Source organism: Capricornis sumatraensis, chromosome 5 (genome assembly GCF_032405125.1).
Source record: "Capricornis sumatraensis isolate serow.1 chromosome 5, serow.2, whole genome shotgun sequence".
Taxonomy (NCBI): Eukaryota; Metazoa; Chordata; class Mammalia; order Artiodactyla; family Bovidae; genus Capricornis; species Capricornis sumatraensis.
In genome coordinates, this window is record NC_091073.1 from 48,697,019 (window position 1) to 48,717,874 (window position 20,856).

General features: G+C 39.2%; 1 protein-coding gene across 4 annotated transcripts in view; it reads left to right on the forward strand.

Annotated features, from left to right (window-relative positions):
- The first annotated feature begins 618 nt into the window (after positions 1-618).
- GSAP (gamma-secretase activating protein) overlaps positions 619-20,856 on the forward strand; it is an 88,287-nt gene continuing 68,049 nt past the window's right edge. For 3 of the 4 annotated variants that reach the window (XM_068972381.1, XM_068972384.1, XM_068972382.1), the window contains exons 1-6: positions 619-727; positions 9,465-9,541; positions 11,285-11,341; positions 13,252-13,321; positions 13,617-13,670; positions 18,080-18,168. In XM_068972381.1, the coding sequence (XP_068828482.1) occupies positions 619-727; positions 9,465-9,541; positions 11,285-11,341; positions 13,252-13,321; positions 13,617-13,670; positions 18,080-18,168 (456 nt within the window). The remainder of the gene's footprint in view (positions 728-9,464; positions 9,542-11,284; positions 11,342-13,251; positions 13,322-13,616; positions 13,671-18,079; positions 18,169-20,856) is intronic. The other variant, XM_068972383.1, reaches the window with a different exon arrangement.

The following is a 20,856-nucleotide window of genomic DNA, read 5'->3' on the forward strand; positions in this document are numbered from 1 at the left end:
ACCCTGAAATTGGGTTGAATAGGCCAGCCGCTTTGGCCCTGGCGATGAACCTGAAACTTCTCAGGTGAACCAGCTAGTATTACCTCTCTCTAGCCAACTGGTTTCTGAACTTTGTTGCACAGTGGACTCACCTGGGCATTAAAAGAGACAAAAGCAAAAAAAAAAAACACCAAACATCTAGTGCCCACATGTAAACCTGCAGCATAATTTGGAAACCTTCGGTCCAGTCACATCTCCACGGCTTTTTATTTTTTTAATTGGAGGCTAATTACTTTACAATATTGTAGTGGTTTTGGCCATACATTGACATCCACAGCTCTTAAAAGACCAAATCTTCCTCCTCTGCCTTCAGCCAGGAGGGTGCCAGCGGCGGGTTTGGGGGCCGGTGGGGTCTGGTCCCCGCGCCGCAGTCTCCCTTCCCCCAAGCCGGGTGTGCACAGCTCGAGGCTCGCGTGCGCGGCGCGGGCCGGGAGGAGGCGGTGCTGGGGCCTCTCGGGCCCCGGAGGCGGCGGAACCGAAAGCGGCGGCGGGGGGGTAGCGGGGAGAACCGGGGAGGGGAGAGAAGGAGGGGCGGGAGTCGGGCGCGGTGGTGCGCGGAGGGCCGGGAATGTCCAGGCGATGGCTCTCCGTCTGATCGCCGACTTCGATCTCGAGAAGGACGTGCTCCCGTGGCTGCGGGTGCAGCTGGCGGCGTCAGCGGCCGCCGGGGCCCGAGGCGGCGGCCCAGGTGCTGTAGGCGCGCGTCCGGCCGGGGGGCGGGGCAGGGCGAGGGGCGCGTCCGGCCCGGGGGCCGTGGGGGGCGTGGAGGCGGGACAGTCATTCATGTCTAGGGATTCTCGGGCTGCGCTCAAGTGGTGAGCACCGACCCAAAGCGGCAGCCTGTGCCCCCTGCCAGCCTGTGAAGTTTGGTCCTGAAAGGGGAAGGTTGCCCTCTTTAGAGTCAGGGCTTTGTCATCCTCACCCCGGGCCGCTGGGTGAAGGTTGGAGGGGCAGCCTCCGGGCAAAGTCTCGGCCGAGCTACACTGCTTCTTCTGGCGAGTCTTCCATCTTCTGGCTTACTGATTGCCCACAGTAAGTCGCCTTAGGCAGAAAGGCAGGGGACACTAGTGGTACCCTAAGCATCATCTCATCAGGCAGGAGGAAGAGCTGCCCAGGCTCTGCTCCCCTGGCGCAAGGCTGCGGGGAGTGGGAGAGGGTGGTTCTCTATGCTTCATTCACATTTCACCTGTTTTAAAAAGATTTGTCAGCAGAGTAGGGGCTCTAGCAAGACTAGGGGCTGGAAGGTCTTACTTTATGCAAAAAAAAAAAAAAAAAAGATGCTCGGGTGTCCTGCCCTACTTTCTCAGGGTGGATTGGAATACATTCCCCGCAGTTGAGGCTTTAGTTTTCATGTGTCTCAGAAATCCTTTGATTTTGAGGGAGTGAAAAGTGACTTTTGAGCCTTCCCAGCACTGATCAATTGAAACTTTAAAGAAGGGGAACTCCGTGATTTCTCAGGTTGTTTTGTAAGAAGAGAAGTTTGCTTCACATAATGTTGCATCTTCGGGACTTGGGTTCAGGTTCTAAGCAACGATACCCTGGAATCCCAGTTGTACACAGGAGCTAGCCACTTCAGTGTGTGTTTCCTCCACTGCTGGTTTTCCTTAAGCACTGTAGACTGCTGGAAGGCACTTTTTGGGAAACAGCTATCAAACTACCGGTATCTACAACTCCTTTTCCGTCATCACTGGAGAAAGTTTTCTGTCCTGTGGTTTTAGCCAAATATTTGTAGGGTTCCTTGTTTTGGCATGTTGGCTCTCTTGGTTCCAAATACAGAGTCATCTTTGTCTAGCTCAAGACTCCAGTTTGACTAGTGAGTTTGACCAACGACTAGTGTCATTATTAGTAAAGGCTCACTTTGGCGGGGTGGGAAGGTGCTGCATTTTAAAAAGCCTCCTGGATGTCTAAAGAGTTTCTGAAGGTTTGTGCTTTTCAACACAAAGTGATCCTTTCTCTGGCATGTATACTCAGTCATGTCTGTCTCTTTGTGACCCTGTGAACTATCGCCTGCCAGGCTCCTCTGTCCATGTAATTTTCCAGGCAAGAATATGGAGCTGGTTGCCATTTCCTACTCCAAGGGATCTGCCCAACCCAGGGGCCGAACCTGTGTCTCTTGAGTCTCCTGCATTGGCAGGCAGATTCTTTACCACTGTGCCACCTGGGAACCCCCTTTTCTCTGGACCATCTCCTTATATAGCTAAGTGGCAGTTGCTTGAGAATGAGAAGTTAGATGAAGTGTGAAATGCCACAGTCTTATGTTTCAGTAATGTGTTGTGATTGAAAAGCTGTGTGTGAGCCGGTTAGATTTTGGCTTCCTTGTGTCTTTAATTCATCTGTGAAGACACCTAGACTTGTGCATCGACATTCCTCCAAACAGCAGATACCCCTGGGTCCTCAGAAAGTAAACTTAATAGAAATACCAGCCTTTTCTCACATTGTTAGTATTTCGCTCCTACAGAGCAGCTTGGCAAAAATATTAGCCCTGTTATCCTAAAAGACATTGTTACTTCTGATAATCACTAGTGGTGGCAGCTAAAAAACCCCACAAGTTAATTCTTCTTCTGCTGTAATTTGTAGCACTGGCAGAGGAATCTGGAATTCTATTTTATCTCTAGCACAGCTCTAACTCCATACATTTGTGTAAATTATTTTCCTTTCAAAGTCTCAGCTGTTCAAATGTAAATTATGAATAATTATATCATTGTAAGTCTCCTCTCTGCACACTTGCTCTCTTAATTTGAAGCCTTAATGTTTTTACATAAATAAATACAGTTGAAGATTTCTTAATGGTGCTAAGTAGTACTCCTGATGTATGACATATTTCTGGCAAAAATAGCCAGAGAGCTAGGCTAAGTTGGCCAGGCAGAAATTTAGTGGGATAGCATTTTAGTCAATAGGGGTTAAGAAATAAGGAGACCAGATTTGGTTACTGCCTCTGTTCCTGGTTCTGGGTTGAACTTTGGGGAAATTATTTCTTCTGAAATAAATGAAGAAAATATTTGTTCTTTAAAAAAAAATTAAAACAGTTATACAAAAGAATATTTTAACACATGTAAGCTATAAATAATATAAAAGCAAAACCATGTACCTGTCTTAAAAATAGAAAATAGCAGGACTTTTGATGGTTCTTGGGTCTCCCTATTTGATCCCATTTCTCTTCATATGCCTCATCTATATGTTGTTGCCTACAACCATTTAAACTTTTATATTTTCACATTTCTTCTATCTTATTTGTAGTTTTAACCTGTATCTATCTCCCTAAGCAAAATATCATTTCATTTTCTTGTTTGTGAACTTTAAGTAAGTGAAAGAATATCATATGTATTCTTTCTGCTTTTTTTTTCCTTCTCAGTATTGTACGATTTATCCATGTTGCCTGGTATGTGATGTGTGATGAATTGCTTCAGTGATGTCTGACTCTTTGCAATACCATGGACTGTAGCCCGCCAGGCTCCTCTGTCCATGGGATTCTCCAGGCAAGAATACCAGAGTGGGTTGCCATGCCTTCCTCCAAGGGATCTTCCAAACCCAGGGATCGAACCTGGATCTCTTATATCTTGTGCATTGGCAAGCAGGTTCTTTACCACTAGCGCCATGTTGACTGCTATAGGGCATTACTTTTCACTGCTGTGTAGTATTCCATTTGTGTGCCTATACAATATGGTAACCATGGAGATGCAATGCTTAGATCTTTGTTTCAAGGAAGGGCTTGTCCCAAGTGCTGTGACTTGGTAACAGAGCCATCAGCTGTCAGCATCTTCAGGGTTGGCCTTGGCAGAGGGCTGTATCACCCAAGTTTATGCCCCTTTAGGTGTGCTCTCCTCTAATAAGGGGTTCAGGTAGGATATAAAAGCCTGGGCATTTTGACTCACACGGGACAACTGTGGCAATTCATTTCAATTCTGGAGCTTCCTTGATGGAGGACCCCAACGTCATCTGAGGCCACTGGACCTTTATTGTAGCTTGACTTCTTCCACCCGCCCCGATCCTGCTTCTTCTCCTTCCTGTTACAGACATTAATGCCACTTTAATAAGCACAGTCTAGTAAATATCGTGTGTACTAAAGTGTCTCAGGGTGTTTCCTAGGGAACCTATCTTACTTATCCTTTTCCTGATGGTGACGTTTGGGAGGTTTCTGGGGTTTGCTGTTATATTCAATGCTTTTACTAATCTTGTGCACGTCAGCTGGTGCAAGTTTCTCTAGAACAGATGTCTGACAGTGAGGTTGCTGAGTCACAGGCTATGCACATCTTCACTTTTCCTGCGTGCTCAATTGCTGCAGTTCTGTCCGACTCTTTGCAGCCCTATGGACTGTAGCCTGTCAGGCTCCTCTGTCTGTGGGATTCTCCAGGCAAGAATGCTGTCGTGGGTTGCCACGCCCTTTTCTGTGGGATCTTCCCGACCCAGAGATAGAACCTGCATCTCCTGCATCTAAGACATTGAAGGCAGATTCTTTATCCATTGGGTTACCTCCTCAGTTCAGTTCAGTTCAGTACCGTCGCTCAGTCGTGTCCGACTCTTTGTGACCCCATGAATCGCAGCACACCAGGCCTCCCTGTCCATCACCAACTCCCGGAGTTCACTCAGACTCACGTCCATCGAGTCAGTGATGCCATCCAGCCATCTCATCCTCTGTTGTCCCCTTCTCCTCCTGCCCCCAATCCCTCCCAGCATCAGAGTATTTGGGTAGTACCAAATTGCTATCCAAAATACTTGTATCATTTGTGTTATCAAAATATTTTTGGTACCCTATATCTTTACAAGCTCTTGATTTTTCCAAGGGTTTAATTTCTTGTCAGACTGGTGGGTCTAAATAATACTTCTTTATGATCTGAGGTTGAACATCTCTATATACTTAACTGGCTATTTGTTTCTTCTTCTGTACGGTGTTCATCCTTTTGTCTATTTTTCTGTTGTGGGTTTTTTTTCCCATGTTGATTTTAAGGCATTCTTCATTCTGGATTCTAGTCCTTTGTTTATCATATATGTTCCAAGTATCTGTTGTCTTTTTTCAGTTTGTAGTTACCTTTGCTAAATAAGAGTGCTTGATTATAATGTAGTCTAATTTGTGAGTGTTTTTCCTTTATGGTTTGTGCTTTTGGGATATTTTAAAGAAACTTAGAAGCCATGAAGACATTTTTATATTAACTTCTAAAAGCTTTAAAGCTTTTCTTTTTGAATTTTGTTATTTTTTAAATTCACCTGGAATGTATTTCTGTGTGTAATGTGATATAGGAATCAGGGGAACACTGGAGCCTTTAGAAGTAGTCTTGATATCTGTTACTTTTAAGCTGGGTGGTCGTTACATGGTTTTATTTTGTTATTATCTATAGCTTACATGTGTTACAATATTCTTTTGTAAACTGCATTGTTTTTCTGTGTTAATAGCTAGTAGTTCTACGGTCACTAACCAGATAGCCCTACCTTTTCTCACTGACAGCAAAACCACTTCCTTTACACATCATGTTTCCATATGCGTGTGAGTCTTCTTTTCTGGGTTTTAAATTTTGTTCCATTGGTCAATATAAGGTGAAGACATCTTAGTAACTATCTTTCTGTTAAGTCTTGGTAACTGGTAGAGTAAGTCTCCTCACCTCAGTCTCTGTTGGGGTCCTCTTGGCTATTTTATGCTCCTTGTTCTTACATTTAGATTTTGGAATCAGCCTGTCAGATTTCACCAAAAAGTTTGTTGGATTTTTTTATTTGAGTTACATTGAATCTATAGATCATCTAGGAGAGAAGTTGCATCTTTACGATATTAAATCTTCCCAACTGTGAACAAAGTATATAGCCTGTTCTTTATTTAGAGCCTTTTTATGACTCTTAACAAGTCTTAGAATTTTCTCTATGAAAATTTGCTAGATTTACTCCTGGGCTACTGTTAGTTTTTGTTGCTCTCATAAATGGCACATTTAAAAACATTATATGTACTATTACTGGTGTGTAGCAATATAATAGATTTTATATATTATTTTTTGTGTCTAATGCTTAATCTCCTCTTGGAATGTATCAGATCCTCAGGAAACTTAAGAAAAAGTCTGTGGTATGTGAATTTTCTGAGGTTTCAATGTCACATATACTTAAGACCAGGAAGAATGTGGGTTTCCATTCCTGTGTCTCCTTGTCCGCTTCGATTAGTACTAGATTTGTGAATTTGTTAGAATTTAGTAATATTCCAGACTGATCATTCTTTCTAATATTGTAATTATTCATCTTTTCCAGGGAAGTGATATATTGTACCAGGTGACTGCCTCAAGGGTAGTGCTTTGGTTGTTGCCTCCTAGATACCCCCAAACAGATTTGGGGGCTAGAGGATGGCTTGTCACGTTATTTTTCTTTATCGTTTCAGTCTTCTCTTGCCACTGTCCTTCCTGTTCACTGTTCCTCCCTCTACTTTCCTAGTCTCCTTTTCTGAGTCTCTTCTCTCTTTCTGGCTTCATCACCCCACCCTTGATTTTCCTCATCTTACCCAGAATATGAAATATAAATCACATAATGACGTTTACTTCATAAGTTTAGGAATTATAGCACCTAGTCATGTTGGGCAAGGGATTTATGTGAATTATTTACAGAATAGAAATGTCATAGGTATAATCATATTTAACACTCCTTGATCTGTGTTTTAGAAACTAGTTCAAATTTTTGTATAAGGCTGTGAGACTCCCCATGCTCCCATAGTCATCAGAAAGAAAATAAATACTTTTATATGAGATTTACCTTATTTCATAGCAATTGGAAACCATATCTGCATACTTGGTAAACATCTTCTTTTAAAGTGAAATCACTGGTGTTTAGTACAGGATACACTGAGCTGGATGAGACTATGTGGCAAACCAGCTTAAATTTCACATGAGCTGTGACTTTGCCAACACCATTAGCATCTACTTATTTATATTTTTTATATTAGATTTACTTTTATGCAAGTAACTGTCAAAATGCTACATTTTTTCTTCATGAGCGCTGATTTAACTAAACTGTAAAATTAAACCACATTTCCTCATTTGAAATTGCTAAACTTCCTCCTGGACTTTCCAATGATGAACTGTGGGAGAATAGTCAGAATGAATAAGCAAAGAGGTTATTGAAAAAGTCTTTTAAAAGGGTGTGTCTAAAACATGAGCAGCTAATCTGAAGAGGAAGGGCTAGTGGGTTTATAGTGTGTGGTGAGATGCCAGTGTCTGGATTTCCAGTATTGCCAAATTTATCTAATGCAAATGTCCTAAAGATGAGATCCATGTGCTTAATTGCAGGATTACTTAAGACTGCAATCATTGCTCCCTAATAGATCCATGAAGGCAATATTTTTATTATTTTCTTCAAATCTGTATATCATGATTACATTGTAAGCTGGTTATAATTGTGCTAATAAATATTGTTTAATGTATATTGTAAATATGTACTTCAGTGGTTCTCAGTTCTGGCTGCCCATTAGAATAACAAAGCAAACTTAAAAACACACACAGGAGAGAGTAGGACCTTCACCAGCTCAAAAAATCAGAATATTTGGGGGCAGGATTTGGGCATCCATGTTCTTTCAAAATTTCCCCTGATGATTCTAACACAACCAGCCTTAAGAACCACTGATTTAATGGAATAAGCATATATCATTTGTAATCTACACTTGTTGAAGACTTTTTTTCTCTTAATATTATAGTGATTTGAAAATAGGTGTGCTTTTGCAAGGAAATTGGATTTTCTTAGCAAGATTCTTATAAAGCAGTTTCTTATCTTAGTTAAAACCTTTTAAGTGTACTTTTGAGAAGTCCCAGCATCCTTATAATCTGGAAAGAAAAAAAAATACTTTGCAAAATATTGACACATTACATTCCAGGAGTTTTGAGTCATATGCAGGATGAAAAATAACTCACAGAAATTCTCTTTAGATGTCTGCAAAATCTACCTTAAAGGATTTTTCAGTAATTACCCATTTTCCTATTGTAAGTATGATAGAGGAAGCAGTTCATTCTGTTTACCTTTTCTTTGCTATTCAGCAGTAAGCTAACTGAATCATATTATTATCCTAAGAGACCAAGGGATTATTTTTTTTAATCATTGAGAAGTGTTTCTGATACCTCACTAGGCAGTGAAAGTTGTATATACATATATAAGCAACACTTGCCCCTCCCTTTGCCGTGTCTGCAGAAAATCCATGCAGTTTCTTTCTGTGAAGAGTTTGGAAGTGAGATTGCAGGATGATGCCTGGGTTCTCAGTGAACCTGCTCTTTGCCTCTCTAAATGTTTCCCACTGCCAGCTCCAGTGCAGGGATTGAGCTCACCAATTATCCTGATTTTGTATCTTGATTTTTCCTTTTTAATCAGGAATACAGGCTAAATTTGCTCTGATTTATAGGGTATTTTGCATATTTTTTCCTGAATATTGGTATTTGTCATAATCAACATGATATTTTAAACATCTAAAAACACTATTCTTGTGTGGGGAAGATGAGTCAAGTTTAAGCAATTTATTTTGAGGAAATTGGGGAAATATGCATTTCTCACTGATTAATGATGGTAATTATCCATGCTGTTTCTAACCAGTGTTTAAATCCTTTAACTGTAGAATTCAGAGGAATATCCTAAAATTTTAGAAGAAAGGTGATGATCAGTTAACTTACAAGTTAAATGTTCTGTGTAAACAATCTTTATATCAGTCACTGAAGATGGCCTTCATACAGAAGAGTGTACAGATCACAGTGCGCAGCTCAGGTAATCTTCACAAAGTGAGGCGCCTCCGTGGGACCAGCACTCAGAGCAGGAAGGAGAACATTAATAGAGCCCCAAAGATCCCCTTCATACTCCTTTCAGCTGTCATTCAGCTAGCACCATAGGTTCTTTGTGCCATTTTTGAAACTTATGTATAAATTAAATCATACAGTTTGTGCCTTTTTGGGGAGGAGTGAAAATATGAGTTTCTTTTACTCAATTATTTGTGTATGTATGTATGTTATAGCAAGTTAATTCATTCTTCTTATTATATAACATTCCATTGTTTGAATATATCATGATTTATTAGTTCTTTGCTTGATGAATATTTTGGGTTTCCAGTTATGGCTATTATGAATCATAGTGCTGTATATGTCATATGTGTCATTTGCCAAATTATGTATATACTTCTGATGAGATATAAGTACACAGACAATTGTTGAGCCATATACATTCAGCCTTAGTAGATTCTGCTGGTTTTGTCCAATGTACACTTCCATTAGCAAGATTTCCTTGAGATACTTGCTAATCACTACTTTCCTCTTCCTTAAAAGTCATTGCTAATCTGATCTCCAGTAAAATAGATTAGCTTTGCCTGTTTTTAAGCTCTATATGATGGAATTATCATTGTATTTGGCTTTTAAAATCTAATGCAGATATATTTTTATTAGATATGTTTTTAAACATCTCCTTCTAGATATTAACTTGATTATTTGTTTTAGGTGTTTTGGAAAACAATTATGAGTGCTTACGTGTACTAAATGTTGAACAAAACAGAAATATTATTTATACCTATAAGGTAAGTCTATATTCTTTTTTAAACTGTGGTAGAATATACGTAACACGAGGAGGGCATGGCAACCCACTGCAGTATTCTTGCCTGGAGAATCCCCATGGATAAAGGAGCAAAGCATTCATGGGATCACAAAGCATTGAACATAAAGAGCAGCTAAGCACACACACACATACTTAACATAAAATTTACTCTTTAACCATTTATATATATATTTTTTTTCAACAGACTTTTATGCTTTATCTTTTTAAGGTGTAGTGAATAAGACTTGTTGGCATTTAATCTTTAACATATGACTTTTTATTTTGTGAGATTGAATAGGATGACTGAAATTCAGTCTTATGTAATACTTTTTCTTTTTTAAATAAAATAAAACTATACCCAATGTCTGATATAGTGCTCAAAGGTTTTGAATAAATGAACAGTTTCATCCTTTAGAGGAAAAATGCCAAGTAAGAGGTATTTAAACTTAATCAATATGTTAAGTTTTTATCTTTGAGAAAACATTAAATATTATTACTGTACATCATCTGTTCAGATTTCTTATACTCAGAGTTTTGAGGCATTATTATTTAACAGTGTGTTTTCAATGTTAACTGTTCTAAGGAAAGAAAATTTAACTTCGTGGATAATTTTACTGTAATAGTGAAACATGAAAGAATAATTGCAGTGGCCAGTTTGCTTTGCAAGTTGTATTACTGTACTTTTTTTGCTTAAAGAAGTTATTTTAAGTTGTATCCATGGGGATGCTACATGCAAGGAATTCTATGATTCACGAAGTTTTTGGTTGTTGTTCATTTGCTTAGTCATGTCTGACTCTTTGCCAAGCTTCCCTGTCTTTTACCATCTCCCAGAATTTGCTCAAACTCATGTCCATTGAGTCGGTGATGCCATCCAACCATCTCATCCTCTGCCGTCCCCTTCTCTTCCTGCCTTCAGTCTTTCCCAGCATCAGGGTCTTTTCTAATAAGTCAGTTCTTCTCTTCAGGTGGTCAGAGTATTAGAGCTTCAGCTTCAACATCAGTCCTCCCAGTGAATATTCAGGGTTGATTTCTTTTAGGATTAACTGGTTTGATCTCCTTTCAGTCCAAGGGACTCTCAAGAGTCTTCTCAACACCACAGTTTGAAGGCATCAATTCTTTGGTGCTCAGCCTTTATTATTGTCCAGCTTTCATATCTACATGACAACTGGAAAAACCATAGCTTTGACTGTACGGACCTTTGTCAGCAAAGTAATGTCTCTGCTTTTTAATACACTGTCTAGACTTGTTATAGCTGTTTCTTCCAAGGAGCAAGCATCTTTTTATATCATGGCTGCAGTAACCATTCACAGTGATTTTGGAGCCCAAGAAAATAAAATCTGTCACTGTTTCCATTGTTTCACCGTCTATTTGCCAAGAAGTTTTATTTATAAGACTATCATGGACTTAGTCTACCTACTTTCAGTATCCATCGTTCATATTCTTTTACAGAAATAAATGAAAGTAGAAAAAGATTTGCTCCTTCACTGTGCTGTGTTCTATAGACAGGCTTCCTCAGACTCACTGAGCTGTATGTTCTTGGTTCCCTTTCACCGCTTGACCTGTGTTGCCATCGAAAACCTGTTCAGTCCTCCTCTGACATGCACAGCAGGCTACCTTTAGAGTGCTTATTGCTAATACTGGTTGAATTATTGCAGATTTCTTTTAAAACTAGTGAATTCCTAAACAATGACCTTTAATAAACATCTAGTTAATTTTTTCTTTTCAGGACAATAAGGGAAATGTCTTCTTTGGATTATATGATTACCAAACCAAACAAAATGAGGTAAAAATCACCATAAATTATAGTTTTCAGTTACTTTACTGCCTTTGGTTTTCCTTTTTTTAAGATACAAATTTATTTTATATTTTTTTGTCTTCCTTCTCTTGTCCTTTTATACTATCTTTAAAAAAAAAAAAAGTGAGGACTCCTGGACCAAATGTCAACTGTAGTCTTTTAGTCCTTTGAGATTTAAGCTGAACAGGTTCAAACCAATTATCCAGTATTCTGTAGGAATGTAGGAAGTCCAGTGGCCTCGCTAGGATGTGTGTTTCCCAGAAGCTTAGGATGTCAGAATGACCTCTGACTCTGAGTTCTGCTTCTGCAGAACTTCACTGATTTTCTTCTCATTACTTCTCAAAGATCCAGGGGTAGAATGAGGCTCTTTTTCTTCATCTTTCCCCAGACAGCTCACATAAGACATTGGTTAATGTGACAGGCTTGTCTAATTCTTGAGGCAAATGGGAGGAGGTCCTTTTGTGTCTATGTAAAAATAATTTGTAAATATCAAGAGACTGAGAAGTCTATAAATGTACACTGTCACGAGTCATTCCAAAACACATTATTACATGAAAAAGCAAGTTGCCAGAATAATGCATTCCATTTATGTTTTATAAAAAAACTTGCAAGAAAATGACATAATATATGTGTGTAAATATATTAAAAACTCATTTTGGATGATCTGAAAGACTACAGAGTAAATTACAAAATGTTTTTTTTTCAAAAGGGTTTGGGATAGGGTGAATATAATGGAGAACTTAGACTTTTTGTTTGGTAGTGTTTGCATGTTTTAAACACTTATGAGACTATGTGTGTTATTACATAATTAAAAGGATGAAGCAGTTACAATTAAGTATATACATTCATGCCTCTTCTTACTTATAAATAAGAATCCCTCAGAGCAAGAATAAAGGAAACCATAATTTGTCACATGAATTCAGAGCTTTCTTATTAAATCAAAGTTTACTTTTCCTAACTTCTCAACGTTTTTTATCAACTTTTGGCCATTGCATTCTAGTATGTTTTCAGTGCTTTTTTAGTCTGCAAGTATGATTTACCTTTGTAATAATTCTGCTAGTCACTGTTTCTCTTAACTTGTTCTCTCCTGAAGTCTAAGATTCTATCTTTCCTTATACCCTGAATATGTTTTAATAGAATTTGCTTAATATAACTGTGATTGTCTCCATTTCCTCAGTCTGCACCTCACATCCTCCTTCTGCATGACCATTTTAATTTTCTTTGATATCCCAGGAAATAGAATCTTGCAACATTTAAACAGTAAGAAAATAAAATACAGGTTAAATAAAAATAGCAGATTACCTTGCCAGTGTTCTAAATATGGGCATCCTTTAGGAGATGCACTTGTGACAGTCTCTTAGACATAGTTAATGATGTCATAGTTATGTAATTTGATTAAAATGCTAACTTGCCTTCATAATCCTAATTGGTCACCCTTGAGTGCTTATTATGCGTGGCAGACATTGTAGTAAGTATCCTCACATGGATTATTTAACTCAGCACTTCTAAGGATCTCCCAAGATGGGTAGTAACATGATTCCTATTTTGCTGATGGGAGGATAGAATGGTTGAGTAACTCATCCAAAGTCACACAGCTAGCAAGTGACAGAATTAGGATTTGAGCCTGGGTCTAGCTTGGCTTCAAGGTCTGTGCTTTTAACTACTACACTGTGTTGTCTAATGGTTAAATCTCAGTGCCAAACATGGACTACAATAGCAAACTTTTTTCTTAAAAAATAATCTGAAACTTCTCCGTATAGTTAAACTGGTTCATTGGTGGTCCTTTAATAAAATGCCTGGCACAGTGATACTTGCTAAAGAGCTGAGTGGGGATATGCATTCATAAAATTGTTATTTAACATGAAACTCCAAATTAAAAAATGCTTCTGTTTTAATAGCATCTCTATACATTTGAGAAAGATTTGCAAGTTGTCAGTTGCTCAGTCAACAGGGAGAAAACTTTGCTGGGTAAGTTGAACTCTTTTATTGCTACAAGTCGAGAACGAAGCTATATTTTTTGAGTTTCAAAGTATTGAATTTTTACAATAGTTGATTATTCTGGGAAAAGATGTACTTTTGAGATAAGATTTGAAATAAAGAATCTATAGAGTCTACCTACAATAAAGAGTGCTTTGTATTTTACTTTAGTCACCCACTGACAGATCCTTTGAGCCCTCACTTATTCTGGGTATTATCTGGTAAACTTTAACAAGCCACTGCGTAGATCATTTGCTAATGGATTTTTTTCCCCTTTTTCCATTAGCTACAAGTTTAGTTCAAGCTGCTAAAGAAGGAAGGAGTAATGAGCTTCAACCAGGTAATGAAATTATACTTTTCAGTACTTGTTGATAGATGAAGATTTATTGAACTACTAAGTCAAACTGCAAGCATATTTACAAATAGCTTTATCTCAGATTAAAAAGGCAAAGGTCATGTCAGGCATGTTCTTTGCATTTTTTCCAAGTAAACAAGAAAGTACAGAAAATAGTATAACAGTGAATAACAGAAATATTAAAAAAGGCAGTTAGCACCTGCAGACTAAACAGGTGCTACAGGCAGAAAGAAGCTGGTACCAAAGGTCAGGAAGAGGTTAGTATTTGAGCCCAGATAGTTTGAGGGATGATCCTAGGAAACTCCATTAAAGGAGTTTTTAAATAGAGACCTGAAAGGAGGGGGGCAGCAAGCATGCGTCTATGCAATGCAAGAGACCCAGGTTTGATCCCTGGGTCAGGAAGATCCCCTGGAGGAGGGTATGGCAATCTACTCTTGCCTAGAGAATCCCATGGACAGAGGAGCCTGGCAGGCTGCCTTTCCATAGGGTCGCACAGAGTCAGACACCACTGAAGCAACTAAGCAGCAGCAGCAGCATGGGGAAGCACATTTCTGGCAGAAGGAACAGCCAGCATGAAGGCCCTGAGGCCAGAGTGCTTGGTAGACTCTCTAGCTGTTCCAGGATAGTGAGGTCAGTGAGGCTGGACTGGAGTGAACAAGGGCAGAGTGGTGGGAAATAAGGCCAGCAGGAAATGAACGTGAGTTGCGGACAGATCATGGACGCCCTTAGGAGGTCTTTTGTTCAGCTACAATTTCAGAAATTATGTGACCAGAAAATACTATAGGATCTGTTTTAATGATTAGTCCTTTGAACAAATATTATGCAAATATTTTGCCTTTTGCTGAAGGCTGATTTTTTTGTTTGTGAATAACTTGATAAGCCAGTTGATTATAAAAAGTAGTTTGCCTCAAGGTGTTAACATTCTGTTGCTTATCATGAGATTTTTCCATTGCCTAAATGAGACAGACTATAATGTATCTCAAATAAGCAAGATAGAGTTCCTTGGTCTACAAACTTTATGACAAAATTTTTGTCAGCAGTGCTTCTCTTCTTGGCCGAGGCCATGCAAACTTGTTTTATTCGGGAAATGGTTTTCTCTAGGAAGCCAGGCCCAGCTGCCGCCTCACCCTTCCTGGAGGTATTTTCCCTAAGGCATGGCAGGCCCCTGTGGGCAGTGTTGTGAGCCCCACTGCTGCTCCCGGACCCCAGGAGCCTTTGTAGTCAGTTAAGTGCTGCAGATGCTCCGTGGAGCTGCTTTGATTCCAAAGTTCTAATAACCAGAGCTTTTAAACAACCAGACTTGACTGAACTCTTCCAACCTTTTCACTATTTCACAATATGTACCTTTACCTGCATCAGACCAGGTTCTTTCTTTTTCTCACTCTTCACCCTCCCTGTGCCATGCCTGTCCTTGTGCTTTTTTTTTTTTTTAATTTAAATTCAGTTTAAACAAAGCAAAAATATTCACTCATTTCTCCTCTTACTTCGTACCCTCTGCCTCCTGCAACCACCAATCTGTTCTCTGTATCTATAAACCTGGTTTTGGTTTTGGTTTGATTTGGTTTTTAGATTCCACACATAAAAGAGATCATATGGTATTTGTCTTTTATTTTAGTTGATTTACTATATTGTGTTAGTTTCTGGTGTACAGGAAAGTGATTCAGTTACACACATATGTATTTTTTTTTCAGATTCTTTTCTATTATGGGTTATTACAAGGTATTGAATATAGTTCCCTGTGCTCAACACTAAGAACTTGTTATCTATTTTATATATAGTAGTGTGTATCTGTTAATCCCAGCTCCTAATTTATCCTTCCCTAACCTTTCCCCTTTGGTAAAGTTTGTTTTCTATGTCTGTGAGTCTGTTTCTGTTATGTAAATAAGTTCATTGGTATATATTATTGTTTAGATTCCACATATAAATGATATCTTGATATTTGTCTTTCGCTGACTTAACTTCATTAGGTCCATCCATGCTGCTGCAAATGGCATTATTTCATTCTTAATATGACTTACCTCACTTAGCATAATGCCTTGAGGCCCATCCATGCTGTCCCTTTTGGTCCTGCTGCTCTACTCCCTACAGCCTCGGTGACCTGCTGGGTCTGTCTTGCCTTTCAGTGATGTACTCCCAGGCTCCATTGATACCTGGATTCTCTGAATTCTTAAGACAACGTTAAGCACTTAATGGAATCACTGTGGATTTCAGGGCTGAAAGTGATTGTAGAAATAATCTGATTCTGTAGTTCTTCACTTTGTTTTTTAAATAACAAAACATTGGCAGTTCCCTGGCAGTCCAGTGGTTAGGACTTGGCTCTGACTGCTGGGGCCCGAGTTCATTCCCTGGTTGGGAAACTAAGATCCTGCAAGCTGTACTCAGTGTGGCCAAAAAAAAAAAAAAAGGCAAAAATTAACTAAAAACAAAGCACCAAGGCCTAGGAAATCTTCGTGATTTATTGAAGTATAAATATCAGGTTAGTGACAGATTTTAAACTAGAATTGATATCTCTAGAATCCTATTCCAGAGTGCTTCCCGTTACACTATGAAAGCACATGGTATGTTATTGAGAGACATTTCTGTTTGTCCAATTACTCTTTTCATTAAGCCACTTATATTAAGTATCTGGGCTGCCGTAAAGAAATGAAAAATTAGTGTAGGAAGATGAATTCTGCCCTGCCCTCAATAAACCTAGCATTTTAAAGGTAAGTGAATTTAGCTGATAATCTCACCTGGGAACAGATTCATTGACAAAAAAGCTGAATATAAGTGATTTGTTATTTTTCCAATGAGAAGATTCCCCTGCCTGCCCCCTAAAAAGCTTTTTCCCCTAGTTGGAATATATAAACTTTTTGGGCAAGAGATGAAATAGTCAAATATCAACTTGTACTATTTACTGTATTAAATTAGTTATATACACTTGCTGCTGCTAAGTCACTTCAGTCGTGTCCGACTCTGTGCGACCCCATAGACGGCAGCCCACCAGGCTCCCCCATCCCTGGGATTCTCCAGGCAAAAACACTGGAGTGGGTTGCCATTTCCTTCTCCAATGCATGAAAGTGAAAAGTGAAAGTGAAGTCGCTCAGTCGTGTCTGACTGTTCGCAGCCCCATGGACTGCAGCCCACCAGGCTCCTCCGTCCATGGGATTTTCCAGGCAAGAGTACTGGAGTGGGTGCCATCGCCTTCTCTGAGTTATATACACTTAAAACAAGACAATAAGGAAAATCGCTTTTTTTTTTGTCATTATCACATTTCACAGCCTATTTTTCTTCACAAGTATCTTTGACATCAATATTTCTTATTCTTAGAGCCATTTTTTGAGTCATCAAGCAGACTCCCAAAGCATTTCACTTTACCTTGTCTCAGTTATTAGAAGTATATAGCCCTTTTGAATCGTGAATGACCTGTCACTGGAATTTTTATTCTAAGTACCATCGACCAAACAACATTTGCTTTTGATTTTTGTTGTTGTTGTGTATTTGTGATCCCACATAATAACTTACCTACTGTTTTGCTTTCAGTAAACTCTAAAAGGAGAGTTTTAGAGAACTAGCATTTAGAGAGTTTTAAAGAACATTAAAAGAAAATGTGAGGCAATATCCCAGAAAATATTTTATATTCTTTACATTTTTTTTCTTGACATAAAGCAATACTGTTAGGTTGCTTTCTTAAATAGTGAAAACTGGCATTGATTCCATTCCAGGCTGCTATACCATCCCCAAATTGTAAATTATTACTCAAAGTAAAGTCATTGAGGAAGCACATGTGAATATTAGAGCTGTTATAAGAACTCAAATATAAGGCAACTCCTTTTCTGAGGAGGAACTCTTGGTCTAAATTTGAATATCTGTGGTAACCCCATTCTAGCCTGTGTCCAAAACTTCCTTCTAATTACTATCTTTAATGACATTTGCTCAGATGTGACAGTAAGGAAATAAGTGAGTCTTTATCCATGCAGCTCCAGCCTTCCTGAGGGAAGCCCAGTCCCTGTCCTAGTTGCTGTCAACCCTAACACATTCATTCATCAGAAATCTTTATATTTTCCTACACAAACAGTATTTGCCTTTGTGCTACAGAATTGTAGTGACACTGAACTGAGATGTATTTGTTTAGACTTAAAAGATGAGAGGGCCTGTGAAGTGATGGTAAAAATAGCTGAGAAATGGGTGGGAACCTGTTTCTCACTCCATGTACATTGACTTCTCCTTTATAATGTTTTCTGTATCTATTAGTGGTTTTAAGAAGTCTCAGTTTTAAGATAACTGCTTTTGTTTGTGGAGTAACTAATACAGTAAGTAATGCATTTTACATTTTCAAAGTTCAGGCCTACGTGGAAGAGTAATGTGTCATATTCTGGACTTTGCTACTATTAAAAGCATCCTTTACTTTACAGGATCAAAGTGCTTAACTTTGTTGGTCGAGATCCACCCCATTAACAATGTGAAGGTTCTAAAAGCAGTGGATAGCTATATTTGGGTACAGGTAAGTGAGCATATCTTTATCACTTATCTCTTTAATCAAAAGGCATGAAACCTAGAGACAGTGGGGTTAAAAGTGTTTTCAAACACATTATCAGATTTAATCCTCAGAATAATCCAGTGAATGAGTATGGGTGGAATGAATACCTCTTCCCTCACAAACATGGAAATCAAAATTCAAACCTAGCTCTCTGTTTCTATTACATCATGGTTGTTTGATATAATAGATGTTTTTACATGATAAAATATTGAATATCAAAACACATTGAAAGGAACTTTGAAAATGGCTTATCTAATGTTTCATAGAGTAGACAGGTTAAACGCCTTTGTTTAAATGACATAATTAATCCCTGAATTTCTCAACTCCATGTACTGATGCAGAAGCACTGTGTGTATAACACAAATAGACTTAGATATAGCCAATCCTCATTACTTGCACATAGAATTTGCAAATTCTGCTACCCACTAAAATTCATTTGTAGCCCCCAAATCAGTTGTTGGTAGACATGTGAAAATTTGTCACCCAATGTACATGTTCCCAGCTGAGGCAGAACAAGGTGACCCTGCCTTTCAGATTCAGTTCTCAGACTATAAACAAACATTGTTTTCATAGTCAACTTAATGCCATGTTTTTCACACTCTTTGGCAGTTGATTTCGTGTCTAACATATCCTCCAAGTGAATTGCTGAAGTAGTGTTTCATGTTTCTAAGTGCAAAAAGGCTGCTATATACTTTTTAGAGAAAATATGTGTGTTCATTAGAGAAACTTCATTTAGGCATTATAGTGCAGCTGACTGAGTTCATTGCTATCGAACCAACAGTATCTTTGGTTGTGGCACACCAGATCTTTTGATCATTGATGCAGAATACGGAATCTTTTTAGTGTGCACACTCTTAGTTGCGACATGTGGGACCTGGTTCCCTGACCAGGGATCAAACCTGGTCCCCCTACAGTGGGAGCGCGGAGTCATGGCCATTGGACCACCAGGGAAGTCCCACAATGTCTTTAAATAGGGACACAGACCAAGTTTTGTTTTGTTTTGTTGACAAAAATATTGTAGCTAGACAAAAGTATTGTAGGCTCATAGGAGCTTTTATCACTATTTCCCTTGGGAACAGTGGTTCAGAGTTCAGTGTTTGTGGTGACCTTATGGAACATAGGGGTTCCATGGTAGCTTAGAAAGTGAAGAATCTGTCTGCAATGCAGGAGAGTCGAGCTTGATCCCTGGGTTGGGAAGATCCCCTGGAGAAGGGCACGGCTACCCACTCCAGTATTCTTGCCTGGAGAATTCCATGGACAGAGGAGCCTGGCGGACTACAGTCCATGGAGTCAAAAAAGAATTGAAAACGATTAAGCACTGATGGAGGCACAGATGGAATGTAACTATCACTGAGAACAAGAATCGATTACCCTTGTTCCTGCTGGGTTGCATGAACAATTACCTTGTGTGGCCTCCCCCTGCCCTACCTATTCTCAGCCTCTGACCTTGGGTCTCCCTCTGGCAGTATGTGTTGGGAGAACGAGTTGTCTCGAACATGCCTGCTTGTCCACTGTCAGCCAGTCCTTCCAGTTGTGCATTTCACCACCACTCCTGGCTTCTCTCCGGGCCGCTGCCTGCTGCCAGACAGGGCCTGGCTTGGAACTTCTAAGCTACATTCCCTCCCCCGGGAATCCACTCTGTTTATTTACACTGTCCTCAGTGCAGGGGTGACTGTGGGACACTTCCCTTTTCTGGCATGTTCTTTTGGTTTCTTTACCATTTTTATCCAGGGCTGTGATGATGTTATTGAAGGATGGGTAATCAGAGTATAGGAAGGAAAAAGGTTTTACAAATATATAGTTGCAGAACACTCTGAATATATTTTAAAAATACTGAATTGTATTATTAATACTGGAAACTGTGAATAGTGAATGTTGTTATGTGCATTTTATCTTAATTAAAAAATTTAAAAATGCAAGGTGCATGATTGCATCCCCACCCATGTGAAGTAGACTCACACTCATCTTGGTCCATCCAATTCCAAGCCCTGCTCCCTGCTCGCATGCTCAGGCCTCTGAAGAAAGAAACTCCTCCAAGCCTCCACCCTTGGCAAATCCCCACCTTCACCCTCTCTCCATTCTGCTCTCCTTTAGAGAAACACTATTCATTGTCCACAAAATTTGGTCCTACCCTGTGATCTATTTCCTTTTTCTTTTCAAAACAACCGTGATGATTTCCAGTAGTACATTTTCCCTCTGCCTGTGCAGCCTTCGTGAAGAAACTCCTTCAGGACAGTAGTGAGCGGAGTCCAGATCTCAATCTGGGACCCTTGTAGAGTTCCCCACTGGCATGATTGTACCTTCCAGATAGTTCAGTGGATACTTACACACTGTCCACGTCCACATGCCTATAATTTGTACCTTCCATCAATGAATATTAGTGATCACAATCTAGCTCAATATTTACAAAAATAATTATTTTCCTAATATAGTCTAGATAGATTCCTACTCATAAAGCAAACAAAAGGAAATCTCCAAAATCGTTGCATGCTTTTGTAGAGCTGTGTCTGAAGCCTGTCTTATGTATATTCTCACTTGTAGGCCTTGCTCCAGGGTTGCCTCAAATTAGAAAGAAAAACAACCACCTGAATGGAACTTTTAAAATCGTGATTGCCTCACAGAGACATGACAAAGGTTTAGAACTGGTCATCA